This window comes from Barbatula barbatula, assembly GCF_947034865.1.
Source record: "Barbatula barbatula genome assembly, chromosome: 10".
NCBI lineage: Eukaryota > Metazoa > Chordata > Actinopteri > Cypriniformes > Nemacheilidae > Barbatula > Barbatula barbatula.
This window is the reverse complement of record NC_136773.1, coordinates 17,938,255-17,953,475: the sequence shown is the minus strand read 5'-3', so window position 1 is coordinate 17,953,475 and position 15,221 is coordinate 17,938,255. Positions and strand designations below refer to the sequence as shown.

General features: G+C 44.5%; 1 protein-coding gene across 1 annotated transcript in view; it reads left to right on the top strand.

Moving 5' to 3' along the window:
- The window catches only part of znf423 (zinc finger protein 423), a 135,570-nt gene that overhangs the window by 100,982 nt on the left and 19,367 nt on the right, over positions 1–15,221 (top strand). Inside the window, exon 6 of the mRNA XM_079466138.1 lies at positions 14,477–14,608. Within this exon, the coding sequence (XP_079322264.1) occupies positions 14,477–14,608 (132 nt within the window). The remainder of the gene's footprint in view (positions 1–14,476; positions 14,609–15,221) is intronic.

Here is a 15,221-nt window from a genome sequence, read left to right as displayed (position 1 = left end):
AAACTCTAGTTGTAATGCTTTCGTTTCATCCTAAGACACTGAGCTCCAGTTGCTTTCACTATAGCATAGCAACATTTGCGTTTGTTTTTTCATCATTTTGTGGATGTCAGCTGTGGCCTAATGGTTAGAGCGTTGGGCTTGTGATCAGAAGGTTGCTGGTTCTAATCTCAGTGCCAGCAGGTCATGACTGAAGGGCCCTTGAGCAAGGCACCTTACCCCTGATTGCTCTGCAGTAATGTGCCACTGTATAAAAAAAAACTACTTGTAAGTCGCTTTGGATAAAAGCGTCTGCCAAATGAATAAATGTAAATGTAAATGTAAATGTGTGTTACAAAGCGCCTCTTTCTGCCTGTGAGCCATACCTGCTAACAAGATCCATATTCAGATGAGTTCTTCAGCCAGGCCAGTGCGGCTACACGGACTCTAGAGACACACTCTCTCTCTCTCTTTCTCTCCCCCTCTCTCTCTCTCTCTCTCTCTCTTTCTCTCCCCCTCCCTTCACAGGTTTATTAATTCATTCCCTCCTGTAATGGGCTGCAGCTGGGGAGAGGCAAATCGTTGCTCAAACGCTGATGGAACCTTCAGCTGCTGTCTAAACGCCCTGTTTGTGTGCCACACTCATAAACGGGGGGATGAACGCGGGGGAGAGTGTTTTAGTGTCATTTAGAGGTGAACAGTACTGGAAATGGATCATGTTGAGGTGTGGTCACACTAGATTTTGCGGTCGGTTCAGTGACATGCGTATCCACGTGAGCGTGAAGTTTGGCTTTTGGTGCAAAATACGAATAGGTTTGACCTACAGAGGATTTGAACATCAGCGATTGTCTGAATTGTTTGCATTGTTGTAATGAAAATAATATGAATGTGTAATATCATAATTTGCATGTTCATTGTGTAGAGTGAAATGCACTTTTAAAGGGATAGTTCACCCAAAAAATAGGGGTACCTATTCACTCCTATTGTAAGGACACAAAACCAATGTTACCAACATTCTCCAGAATATATTTTTTTGTGTTCCGCAGAAGAAATTCATACAGGTTTGAAATGAGTAAATGATGACAGAATTTTCATTTTTGGGTGAACCGTCACTTTAAGGTGCAGGCGTGTGACTGACATCATACACACCTTGAAAAAACGATGAGGAGCGTTGGCATCAGACACATCTCTGTTTGCAGACTAACCGCCTATGCAAATCCAAAAGCTGCTCTTGTCCAGTCAAAGGAGAGACAGTGTCGGAATGTTATTTACCGAGCCGTGGGGAAGAGCGTGAAGCCCCTGCACAGAATACATATTAAATGTAAAAATGACCTGACCCAGACATCAGCAACAGTTCCTAAACTCAGCTCACCAGTCTCAACTCGGCTCATTATCCAACACAAACTGGCCAAAACAGACCCAGGCCAGCGCACTTAGTATGCTCCATGCATGCACACACACACAATAGATACAGAAATGCATTTGCAACGACAGACACAACAGTGTGAGGCGGGCGGACGGGCAGGCCCCCGGGAAGCAGCAGCGTTGCTGTTTGATGTTGGCAGCTGATTAATGAGATGTGAGGAGTGAGTGTTTGACGGCTACTCTCTGGGTGCCTGTTTGAGGGGCCCACTGCGTTCGTGTGTGTGTCTGTCTGTCTGTGTGTGCACGCTTGTGTGTGTGAGAGGGAGAGGAAAAGAGGGAGAAAGTTAGAGTGGGGGGTGGAAGACCCCTGCCGGTTACCCTTGAACACTCAGTGGAGGTGTTGAGTCGGCCCGGGCTCCAGCCGCTCATGAGGGTGCTGTTGCAATTAAACCAGCACAGCAGAGCGGCCACCGGAGAGAGAGAGAGAGAGAGAGAGTCAGGCCTCTCTTCACTATACACCTCGCCAGATAAAGAAAGAGAGATTAAGAGGTGAGGAGAAAAAGTCAGAAACACAGAGGTGAGAGGTGAGCGAGCGGGAGACTATAGTGAGGTAAATTATGAGAATTCACAAAGAAAGACGAAGTCTAAAACACAAGCGGGAAAAGTAACGTGGGAATTTGCTGACAGGTGGTTTCTAGAGCTTTAGATGTGAACACATTGACGAATGAAGTGTGGATGAGGAAAACAGGATTGCGGCACATTGAGTTATGGATTGTAAATTTGGCCTTTAATAACACATGTCATGCACCATAGTATTGAATTTATATAGTTACGGTGCTAATACTGCAAATGTATTTTATTTATTTTGTATTATTATTATATTAAAATAATCATTATTAACGTACAGGTAAATTAAACACTTCATCTTGTTTAGCTTTGGTTTATTTTTCTTTAATGCATATTCAGAATTTCCCCCCTGTAAAAATGTGTTCAAGATCAAACAACAATTTGGTAAAACACTGCAGTACAGCTATACAACCCCAAGGGGGCGCGGACCCCTGATGAAAGCCTCATCCTTTTTTAAATATAACCAAGGAAATTTTTAATGACTGTTTTCCTACCTTCATATAGTGCATAAAAAGTGTTTCGAGTTTCGGACAAGGCCAGAAGAAGCCCATTGTGGCGGGGTCAGTGGGAGGTCAGCAAGGCTCTGTCAACATAAGATGCGGGCAGAGTTTACTCTTCACCGAGTTCTTAGCCTTATGACGTAGCACCGGTCGGACTCGCACTGGGAGCGGCTCTTTAATTAGCTTCTGATGAGGACCTTGAGGAAAAGAGGCAGGTGATTGGACTTCTTATCCAAATAATTACCTCAATTAAGTCATTAAGACCCTGGGCATAGCCAAGCCCAGAACTGCCTCCCCTGTGCCCCAGCATGCATCCATCCCTGATCTAACTATTCAACTGAGTGTGCTCACGTATTTTTGTCTGTGTTTCATTAGGCTATTGCGCATTCATGACCGTCGTGCCTTTTTCCATGTGTTGTTCCTTTTGTGTAACGGCACAGATTCCATCGCTCGCACAAAGTCTGTCTCTCGTACTTTTACACACATGCGCGCTCGCTCGCTCACAGAGGTAGGTTAATTACCCATAGCATCTGGATGGCCGTATGTGTGTGAGCCCTTGGCGCCGATGTGGGTCTCAGTGGCTCTGAAAGTGCCCCGGTGCATCATGGGGGATTAAGCATGGGCAGCCGTGGGGGTTTGAGGGAGACAGCGGTTTGCGAGTTCAGACTTTCACACTCCTTTTCCCCATTTAGTTATAGAATTAGCGTGCAAATAGGCCGATGCTGCGCGTGCATGAATGTGTATGTGCACGTGCTACAATATTCAGAGACCTGCGTATTGTACAAACTTTATTTGGTACTGCATCTGCCTTTTCTACATATACAATCTGAACAGTGTTCTTGGTCGTTACTCTTTTTATTTATAATAAAATGTATGTTTGTGTGTGTGTGTTTGTGTGTATATACAGTACATACATAAACACACATATGGGGCAGGGGACCTAGCAAAAATGTAAGTTCATAATATTTTTTTTATTCATTTATAATATATTTATATCTGTCATATACAATAGCTTGAGAGATAATTATCCTCATTGTTAGATTTTTCTACATTTTTGCTGTCACATCATAGGACACATGTACGGTATATTTGCACTATAACTATACATCTATACACTATTCATTATGTCATGAATATTTCATTTCTTAAATAACTTATTTGAACTAAATCAAACCAATATTTGGTATGATAACCTTGTCTTTAAAATAACTTTTCGCCATTGGTAAACAGTTTTGAGGGTAGGTGATCCCATGGGTCTTGGATATGTTGCAACAGTTCTCAAGAATTCATATTGTCTCAGTTTGTCTGTCTATTGTTTCATTGTCTGGACACTATGTTCCTACTAAAATCTTCCTCGATTATTGTAGTGATTTTTTAAGAATAATTAGAAATCTCCATTGTACCGATTTGAGGACAGTACAGCACTTGAATAGAATGTGTCCACCAAACAATACAAGTACAGTACATGACCATTCCCTGCTCCCTTTTGAATTTAGAAGAGAGAAAGGCTGAGTGAGTTAGATGATGTACAAAGAAAAATAATTGATAGTTGGGAGGCAGAGCTGCAACCCCCTCTCCCCCTTTGTTTTTGCTGTTGACTGCTGTGTCCAGGTGTGCTTATGTCTGCCGGGCCTGGCGGCCCACATCTGGATCAGGCCAGTGGCTCTGGACCCAGATGTGCTCCGGTTCTAGACTCGTCCTCCCTCTCTCTCTTTTTGTTTTGTTTTGCAGAGGGTAGGAATGGGGCATCAGCTGCCTGTCAGGTGTTTGCATAGATGCAAACAGATGTTATTTTGATGATTGCGAGAGGGAGGGAGGGCAGATGACAAAACAACAATGCCGTTTGTATCAGGAGTTCAAACCCGAGAAGTAACGGATTGAGGAGCCGCTGCTGGAGTGAGGAAACGTGGCATACGGACGAGGTGCACGCGCACTTGGTCTTGCCTCGCCTGCTCCATCTGGCCTGCGTGTGCTTGAGCATCTGTGCGTGTCTGTGCGCCGTTTGCACATGTGTGTGTCTTGCATGTGTTAGACAAATTTGTTGTGAACCTCCAATGGAATAAGATGAACGGCTCGGATCAAAACGGTTGGTGTCATTCAGAGTTTGCGTATCATGTAATGAAAAATGCTCTGCATTGGATCTGTTATGTTGACTTATTGGTTACAGTAAATTACAGTTGAGACCAAATTTGATACTAGCTTAACTAAAGTTTAAATTTCAAACAATAAAACTAAAAAGTTTCAAATTAAGTGTTAAAAATATATACAACTGTTTTAGGTTTAGTACACAGATTAAATTGGACAAAGTTTTTAGAAATTGGCTACTAAAAGAGGAGATAGGAGAAAAGTGTAATACTGTACCTGCTTTACACCCCCCTGGGCTGTCTGGCTCATTTCACTCTGAGCGTGGAGGTGACACGTTGAATTAGGGCCCTTGGGCTGCAGGGAGCTTTGAATTGACTGAGGACTCTTAAGGTGGGACAGATGAGTTCTCCCGGGGGGACAAACACCACCCTCCCTCCACTCGGTGGGGGGAATGAAGGATGGTGAAAAGAAAAAATTAAACAGAGTTAAGATGAAAAAGCATCCTCTAAACAGAGGCGCTGACATACTTCCTTTGTTGTGGATGTGTGTGCATTAATATTGATTTTTATTCGACTAGGGTCTTTGAACATCCAGTTTGGTGTCAGCCCCCAGGGGAACACACCATGTACACATCCGCTTAATGCGCTGTCATCTGTAATAACTCAAATTCTTGACACCCTGATATTAATATTAGTATTTTGTAAGTCTTTGTGGTTGCTTTTTGTGGTTGAGACAAAACGTCTGAAGGGCTGGGATGTGAAAGTTCAAAGAAAGGTGAAGAATTTGGGAAGAAAAAGTGTTATTTCAAAAATGCCTCGTTTTTACGCCATCTTTTAAAGCTTGAGAGCATCTCTGAGCACTCACTCGGTTTCTCTCTGGCAGAAGGAAATGAGGGTTATTGTTCTCAGTCTCTACGTCAGCGTCAGCTGGGAGTCATTGTCCGAATTGGGAACGCTGTATCCAAGATGTCTGTTTTAAAAGCCCTGCTGCAATCCAAATGCACAAACAAATCTCTAAACACATGTATATTTAATCCTGGCCTTCGAATAATTAATAGAGCATTATTTATTGATCTGTTTGTATTTGAATATGTGGTACGAGCAGCATGATGCTACGAAAGACATGGGTTTGAGTAACTATGGCAATTTGCAGGTGCACTATGGCCTGGCCAGTCTCAGTAGGTAGGTTGGACACGCTGGGAGATTTAGACTCGAAGGAGATGGAACAGGGCATGCTGGGAAATGGAGGCTCTGAGAAAGTGGCACGCAGAGAAGATTTCACGCAGACATAGAGCATGTTGCAGTCCTGAGGGAAGATGGGCCTTCTTTCAAACTGCTCGCTTGTTCCCTATTCCCTAATCTGCAGAAAGAAACCTTTCCATTAAGTGACATCAAAGACAGTTTCCTACACAGGGGATCAAACAGACATTTGAGATGCACACCCAGACTGTGCGCATGCTTTGAGAAACAGCACAGTTATAGAAGTACTTCAACAATGAACCAGAGTATTAAAGGTGAAGTTTGTCATTTTCTTAAATACTTTCTCTTGTCCTTTTTTAAAGTGAGTAAATGATCACATAATTTTGGATGAATTGTGTTTAATGTGAGATATTTGTAGGTTTACAAAGATTAAAACTTTCAGACACATGTTAACATCTGGCTTAACCAGTAGTGCGCTTTATAGTTTTCACTGGTATGTAATATGTTCTGTATCTGTAACTCAATTGGTAAAAGGTTATAAATTCAATTCTCAGAGAATGCAAGAACAGATTATCAAATATTAATGTTAAGTAGTGGAAAGTGGATCATTTCTTCAAACTGTGCCAAAAGGTGGGAGTATTACAGAACAATCTAGTTTTAGCTTCTGTTGGTGTCCATAGTCGCGTTGAACTTACACACTTCACCTTTATATAAAAAATCGAACAAAGCTTTTTTGTGCCTTGTGAGGTGAGGAGCAAATGTGTCCAATTCCTTTAATTACATTTGTCAGACTTTTACAAACCCAGATAACCTGGATCTCTCTACCTCTCCTCCACTGCCCTCAATTCTTTCCTTTGTCGCTGCACTAAAGCGTTCCCATATCTCCCCCGCAGATACCTTCATACGTTAGGATCCGCAGCTTCTCTTTTCAATAAACTCCCTTAACAGCCTCGGCTCTCGGATCAGCCACGCTGATGATGCGTCTCAGATCAGTTTGTAAACATCCACATAAAACAGCCACTGAAGATCTTTGATATGACAGTATTTACAGAGGAAAAGTCTATAGACGTACCAACTGAGAACAGCGAGACAGAAAGAGCGTGATGGAAAAGGGGTGGGGGGCAACCATGGGAGTTTTTGGCAGAGGTTCATACACATGACCTACAAATGATGTAGTGTCTTCATTAAATGTGCGATTTTTGAATATGCGCTAGTGTTTTTTAGTCAAGTACGTGCATACGGGTGTGTTTTTCATTTCATATGGTGTGGTCACAGTGCCAGTGTTCCCTGTTGGGTCCCGGCAGGGTGGGAGTGAGTGTGTTTTGGCCCTGGGTGAGGGTCCAAAGGCAGGGCGCAGTCGGACGCAGGGCAGGGGGCGGAGACAGTCCAGACGCAGCAAGGTCACTCCAACTGCTCACAATCATTCACATAGAGCCGGCTTTCTGCCAGGACCCCCTTATCTCTCTCCCTCTCTCTCTCCCTCTCTCTCTCTCTCTCTGCCTCTCTTTCTCCTTCAATCTGACTGCATCTGTTTTACTGTTTCTTTCAGACTGTTCACCATTTTATTTCTTTCTCCATTTGTGTCATCAATGTTTTTCATGCGACCGCATTTATTCTTTCAATCGCTATTCATTTGTATAATTCTCTTTCTCTGTCTCCTCCACCATTTCATCTCTCCCTCTCGCTCTCTCTCTTGAGGTACAGATGGACACATTTGCAGGTTAACTTGAACAGCTGGAGGTGCATTATTAGCATCCTGCTGCTTCTTCATATTTGCTCAGATTTCCCCCCTTCCTTAGCGAGCTGATAATTCACAACCAGCCAACCAAAGACATAGACGTGTCCTTATACAAGAAAAAGACAAGTGCTAGGGGAAGCTGGCGACCTGGCCTAGTTGAGCGGGTTCGAACGTACGTGCATTGGAGATGATGTGGCATCGCCATTGGTGTGATTGTTTTTTGTTGTGATTGTTTTCCACCGCAGCTAAGGAGGGGCATGGGGGTTGGGGAGCAAAAGGGAGGGTTTTGCGGGGGAAATAGAGAAATGAAATCCCAGGAATCCGGCATATCCCAAAGGACCAAACTGACAATGAGCAATTGTAGTGGAATGGTTCATGGATATTGCTTTTAAGCAGCATTTGGGAGATCTTGCATGGATAAAAGGCCCCCGGCGCACCCAGGGGCGTAGGATTAAAAGCACACATGCATACACACATAAATACATACAGATGAACACACGTACTTGCACGTGCGCACAAAGAGAATAAATGCTCACTGTTTACAGAGCCGTATTGCCCTTTTTAGAGGGCTGTTGTGCCTACTTTGGTGAATGTGACCATTGTGTGTTTGCAAAAGTAAAGGCATCTGCGTCCTCTGGCAGCCATTGTGTTCAGAAGCATCCCATCATGTTTCCTGAAAGTTGTGTGGCAGATTGGAGCATTAGAGAGAGACGGACAGTGTGTGTGTGTGTTTAAGAGAGCAGCCCGCAAACGGCTCAGCCAACTCCAAATTCACTGCACCAGGCCTCAAATTCAATAAGACCCCACAAAGACCAGGTCCAGCCAACAGCACTGGCCAGCACATACTCAGCTGACCACTCAACAGAGCCATAATTACCCTCTATACTGCAATTAGCAATCTGGGGCTGCGCGAGCATGCGTGTGTCCACTTCCAATAAAAGTTTGAAGCTGGCAAAGGAGTTACGACTCACTTTGACCTTGAACTGGGATGTGGATCCGTATGTCGGCCCATCTCTTGGAAGTCTGCAGCAGCCTCTCTATTTTTTAACAAGGCCCCGGCCAAGTCACCTGGCTGTTCTGAGGAGTTTATAATACGGGTAATAATTCTTCATTGAGCTTGCCTTTGCGTTGCCATGGCAACCTGCGAATTTGCCTCAACGCCGCACACGGCTGTTTTCGTTTCCCCTTTTGCTCTATTTTATGGGCTAGATTTACTACTATTTAATCACTCCGGAGCATATGCACACGCATTTCGGATTCGGTCGTTACACGGCTGTTGCGCGGCTCTTCTGCCGTCGGAGGCGATGCGAGGACGGGCAGATGATAGGAAAGATGTGAGTGGAATGAGGTGTACAGCCACTGTTGAGGTATATGGAGGCCGTGGGAGTAAGTGCGTCTTATAAAGACTTTATCATGTGAAGGGTTTATTGGTATGCTGATTAGAACTATTCCCCTATCGGCACTTTCCAGCATTCAATTAACATTCAAAACACAAATAGCTGTGCATATATTACACGCTAACAATCAGGTTCTCAAGTGTGTATGACTGTGAGGTCGAGGGTGGTTTGTATGTACAAGAGCATGTGGGCGGGTTAGTGTTTGAGAGTATGTATGCATGTGCACGCATATAATTTGCCCTAGCAACAGCATCACCAATTTTGATCTTTGATAATTCAATTACTTTTTTTATGATTTACTTTATTATAGTCTTTATTTTATTTATTATTTGTAATGTACTCTAAGTAATAATCATTATTTATATAAATGAATAAATAAGTTAATCAATACATATATATATACTGTATATATCAAAATATATAACTATTTATTAGTATAAATAATATGTATTTATATATACTTATAAATTAGTCAAGAAATTAATATTTCTTAATGTATTTATATGTTTTGCATACACGTGTCGTGTACATGCAGAAAATATGCATGCATGTTTTTTTTATTTGAGTTCTGGTTTGATTGCAGTGGGCTTGTAGACCCCTATCTGAAGCTCAGTGTGTTGTCTTTTCTGTGTGTATATGTGCTGGAAATGAGAGAGTGCTGCCTTAGTGGGAGCACTGGGTGGTCATCAGCACTGCAGCCAGAACACTCTTTCTCACAGGGGGTTGGGACCTGCTGACACATGCTGATTGGTGGAAAAGAAATTAAGAGGTGGCACTTGCTCTTGACAGAACACTCTGATTGGTGGAGTATGCTTCCGGTTTCGGTGAGGGACTATGAATTGGCCAAAAATTAAACACAGTGTGAGGCTTGTGCAGCTGCTCCTGTAGTGCATTATGGGTAATGAAGTTCTCTGAATGAGCGCACCCTGGTAGTAACAAGGCATAATCTGACTAGAGACAGCTAATTCGATTCTGCGCTGCTCATAAAACTAAAGTAGCAGTCAAAATGAAGATTGCGATACTCGCAAGATCTCACAATAGGATTACCCTTGTGTCAACATTATGTGTTACGTAATCATAACAACCTTTTTTGTAATTCATAAATAATAAAAATTTTGGATGGGAGTCGATTTAATACATTTATTGGACAGGTTGTGAATGGCAAAGAGTAAAAAAACTTTATTTTCAGAAGTGAAGCGAGTTATTATATTCCGATAAGATTTATTTTTTCCTTAAAATAATCCACAATCATATTTTGGTCACATAAGAACTGGACAGTAAGTACATCAGATAACCTTAAAAAAAGATTTTGTGTCAAATTAAATACATGAAGATCATTGTTGTCACCTTTTGGAAGACATAATGTGTCTCAGTCAATAGTAAAATTTGGTAGAGATGTACGCCTCATCCATTCACCAGCAACACAACATCCAATCAACACAGAAGGATAGACGGCGGCGCACAAGTGAGGATGTACCGGCGTTTAGACTCGCGCGACAGGAAACGAGAAGACGTGGTGCGTGTGCTTTGGATGGAGAATTTGTTTGTTTGCTTGTTTGCATGAAGGTCGGTTTCTGCAGGGTAGAGGGATCCAGCGTCCTACTGTTATGTAATCTGATAGGAGATTCCAAGCTGGTCAACTCCATATGCCGTCCACGTTTGCCAAAAATATCTGGAGCCGGAGACTCCATCCCGTTTGGCAGCCAGATAAAGAGCGAGAGAAAGCGTTTCGGAAATATTTGCTGCGGATAATAGGAAACGTGTGAATCAGACCAACAGGCAGGAGAGAGGGATAAAGAGAGAGAACGTTTGATGAGTTAGTCGTGTCCCTCTTGCCCACAGCGTCGCTGTCGGCCTGTGTATATGTTTTGTCAAGTCAAGGAGGGCGCTCGTACCGGTGGGTTTAACTTTTTGGGCATGAATGAAAGTTGTATAAAGGAGATGCTTTGGAGTGACTCATTGTTATTGTGCGTGTATGGTGTAAAGGTAGAGAGAGGTGGCTCATGGGATTATTCCGGCAATGCAGCACTCGGTGTTTGTGTGTAGGTGCTTGTGTGTGTAAGAAAGAAAGAACAGGAAAGAGTAGGAAGCAAGAGCTCTTGAGACCCCCCTAGCCCTGCAGTTGGTGTGTGTGTGTGTGTGAGTGCGTGCTTGGTTTTGGCCCACATTGCCACCCCCACCAGCACGGGTCAAGCTCAGCACGCTGCTGCTTCTCCCTGCTCTCCCTCTCTGAGTTGCCATGGCAACACACCTTGAGCTCGCCCCTAGAGAAGCCCACTACCTCCACCCCCTTTCGCCCTGGCTCGCTCCCGTCCTCTCCCACACGGCTCTCCCGCTCTGCTCTCTAGCATCCGGCCCATCAATCCGGGGCCGTGGGCCTCAGGGCCAGGCGAGAGGTGCCGGGCCACATGGGATACGCCGCTCCCATCTATACAGCTCATTTGTGTGCCAGTGCACGCTACAGGGGGCGATGGGTTGAGGGAGAGAGCGAGGCGGAGGGAGGGAAGGAGGAAGAGAGGAGACAGGGGCGGAGGAGGGGCATTCTCATATAGATGGGCCCGTCCCAGAGGACCAGCGCAGGCCAGGGCGCCACCTGGCTCCCCCTGGTCAATTAGCTGGAAGCACATTGGCCAAGCTTTGCAGCAGCCACTGCGGAGTCGCAGAGGCAGTGTTTGTGCGCAAGGCAAGGCCTGCCTGGTTGGTGGAATACCACATGAATATATCTCCTTTACTCATTTGCTTTCTGCCTATCTGTTTGTGTAATCACTGTTTTCTTTTTTTTCTATCCTCTTGCCGATTCTCTCTCTCTTTCGCTATTCCCTCTCTGCCTCCCTCCCTCTATCGATGTCCTGGAAAGCCCTCATCAGTGATTCTGCGAATGTGTGGCGGCCTCATGCCGTTTCTCAATTAAGATGCTGCATACCTTTAGAGGCGGCCAGTTTTTTTCCCTTGCCTTCTCTATTCCAGTTAAATATTCTCTCAGACGCATATCAGTGCCTCTAGCTGCCCACTCTCTCCCTCTCTCTTTCTGTCTCTCACTCTCATATCTCTATTTTTCCCTCTTATTGGTGTTGAATATGGGGGGGGGGCTTCTTTTGTAGACAAAAGTCTTTAGAGCAGACATTTATTTGGCTGACACAAGCTACTATATACATTTATCGGCAACTGTTTAATGGTAATCAAACCTATGACCTTGGTTTTTACTAGCACCATGTTCTACCAGCCGAGCTACAGACGAGACGAACAAATAAATGCATAGCACCTGACATTCACGCAGCACTGTGTACATACACCCAACATGCCAAGCGTCAATAGTTTGTGAAATGAAGAAAAGGATTTTTGAAATCTCTTCGGTGCGCCTTTCACGACGTGTCGCAGTGCCTGTAAAGTCCTTTTGTTCTTTTTTTAACCCCCAGTTAGTTTCAGTTATGAAAGAGCGTGTTGTTGTCGTGCACTTCCTGGGCCCTCTGCTGCTCTCTGCACGCTTGTCTTCTTCTCTTTAGTAATGTGATGGTTCCCTGAGCACACTGCAGTCCCCCCTCTCAGAGACCTCTGTGTCAGCCTCACTGATCAAATGCTCTCCCTGACAGCGCTAGTCTGGTTTGCAGTAACAAGCAACTGTAATCCCAATGTAGCCCCATCACTTTTTCATACAGACACACACATACACACGCACAATGAAATGGAGAGCTTAGTGTTTCTGTGCAGACTGGAAAAATAGATGATGGAGCATGTTCTGTACTTACTGATCAACTGCAGTTCTCTCAAAGAACTGCACTCAAACACACGCTCACACGCACACACATGCTCGCAGGCCCCTTGGCTACCATTACTTTGTGTTGGACAGTCCAATTATCCCTTTGCTTTCTGCTTTCTTTAGCAGAATTCTCTTCCTCTAACTCTCTTTCTCTCAATTTTCCCAATTTTTTTACTTTGTTGTTGCTTCCCTTTTGTTCCAATCCATGTCCTTATCGTTAGGCCCGTCCGCATCCAAGGAACAGATCCTTTTAGAAGAAACATTTCAAATGTCACTTTTGCATCTGAAGTCTTTGTATATAATTTGTATCTAAAAAGCTTGTGCGGCGAAGCTTCCTTAGAATATTATTTTGTCTCCTCTCTTCTGTTTGTGTATGCCTGTGAATCAGAATAAATTTTTAACGTTCTTATCCAACAATCACAAACTGCTGTAAAGGTCATAGAAAGTCATGCATTTCATCTGTCAAAATGTAAGGGGTCCTATTTTTTTCCTTTAGCTTTCCCATTTCGGTTTGCATCTTGCTTTGGTGGATCAGATGTAGTGTTGTATCTCAGGACGATATCATCGCATACAAACAGTGCACTGAACTAGAGCAGATTTTCCACCAAAAGGCGTTTGACATATTAAACTCAGTCATAACCTCTGTCTGCCGCTGCTTTCATTCGCCCAGAAAGGAAAATTCTCCCCCCAAACGTTATGTCTTTTAGGAGGCAGTGGGGGAGGACAGACCAAAGCAGTGCCCTTCCAATCCTTCTCAGAGCCCCCAACCCTCGCTGCCCCCTACACCTCCCACCCGCTCCTTTCAAACAGGGATTAGAGCACCCTTGTGCGGGCCTTTGAGACCGCGGAGATTGGAATCGGCGGAGGTGGCTTTTGGAGCGGAGGGGTGGGAGGTGGAGGTCAGGGTGATGGTGGGGATATATGATTGAAGACTTTATTAACCCTCAGCGCACCCTGTAGCTCAGCAGCGGGGCTCCCTGAGCCTGTCTGTACCGGTCAGCGGGGCGCTGGATGCTTTGGGAAGATGGGGTCTGGGAAGCGCCGCTGTGGTGGCGTCTATCATGCCCCATGGCTCAGTCAGGGGCTTCAGGGATTGGAGCTCAGCCGGGGTGGGGCCTGGCGGTGGGTGTCTGATGGTGCGCAGGCAGGTGGGCAGTGCTCGGGCCTGTGTGGCGGGTGGGTGATAAGACGAAAGCAGGGATTGGAGCAGAGGCGTCCAGCCAGGACATAACGCCCACCTTTCATCTGTCCCACACCAGCAGGGGCGGCACTGATGTCACTCAGGCAAGCTTAAAATAGAGCAGTGGGCAGAGGGAGGGCACTGAGCCCACAGCACTGGGGGGGGCGGCAGGCAATTACCGGCCGGGAAATAGATGGTGCTGGGCAGAGGAGGGGAGGAGGAATGGGGTGGCCATACTGTCCAGAGCTGAAGATTATAAACCTGGGACCACAAAATGATGTGCAAGGACAGGAGGAAACAGAAAAATGAACCTATTCACTCAAGAGCTTCATAAAAGACACCTTGCGTACATTTATTTCACTCGTTTATGTGTCGCCTTTGCAGGTGGGTATGCTGTGTTTCAAAACTTAGCGAGCTGCCTACAAAGGAAGCATTTTAAGGAAAAAATGTATGAAGTTTAAAATAATGAAACGCTGACTATGTTTTATATATATTAAAAGATTAGGATGCTCCCTACAAGCCCAGTTGCTCTCTAGGTTTTGGAAAACAATGATAAATGCGTAAACGTTGTACTTTGACATCATGTGTCTGTGATTCTCTCTCTCTCTCTGCTGGTGTGTGTAACCTGTTGTATAATGCTCTTGTTTTGCAGAGGAAGGCATCAATCATGAGTGCAAGCTGTGTAACCAGATGTTTGACTCTCCGGCCAAGCTCCTGTGTCACCTGATCGAGCACAGCTTCGAGGGCATGGGAGGCACCTTCAAGTGTCCCGTCTGCTTTACAGGTGAGGGGTCCAGCCCGGGGGGGATGAGGTCACAGGGTCAGACATACACATTCCCTGTTATGGCAGGGTAACTGCATGCAATCTATGGTCACTTGGCCATGCATGTGTTTTACTGGACTCCATTAAGCACCATTAAACACAATTCAACAATGTTGAATGAAAAAACACACACACGCGACCCTGTACACTTAGGTTAATACACACCCCACTGTGGGCATCAAGTTGTGTGTGAGTATTAAGAGTATATATTGCAGCCTTTTATGCTGGTTCACATAAATTGTTCGATTCTTTTGCATCGATTATTTTTGCATCTTTAATAAAGCAGATGTTGATGATCTCAAAACTTTCATCTTCCTCAGTCTCATCTCATCTAATTTCTTCTCTTTTACTACCTCTTTGCTCTCACTTTCCTCTTTCTCAAGCTTATTTCCACCACTTACTCCCCCCCTCTTTTCGTTCCTCTGCTCCACTGCTCCACCTCGTCCTGCTAATTGAACTGAATTAACTATTAAATGCATTGTTCATTCTGCTGAGAAAGAGGAAAGATCAGACATGGACTCTTGGAATGCATAACAGCATATGGATTCTAATTTCTATTTTGTGTCATTAGAAA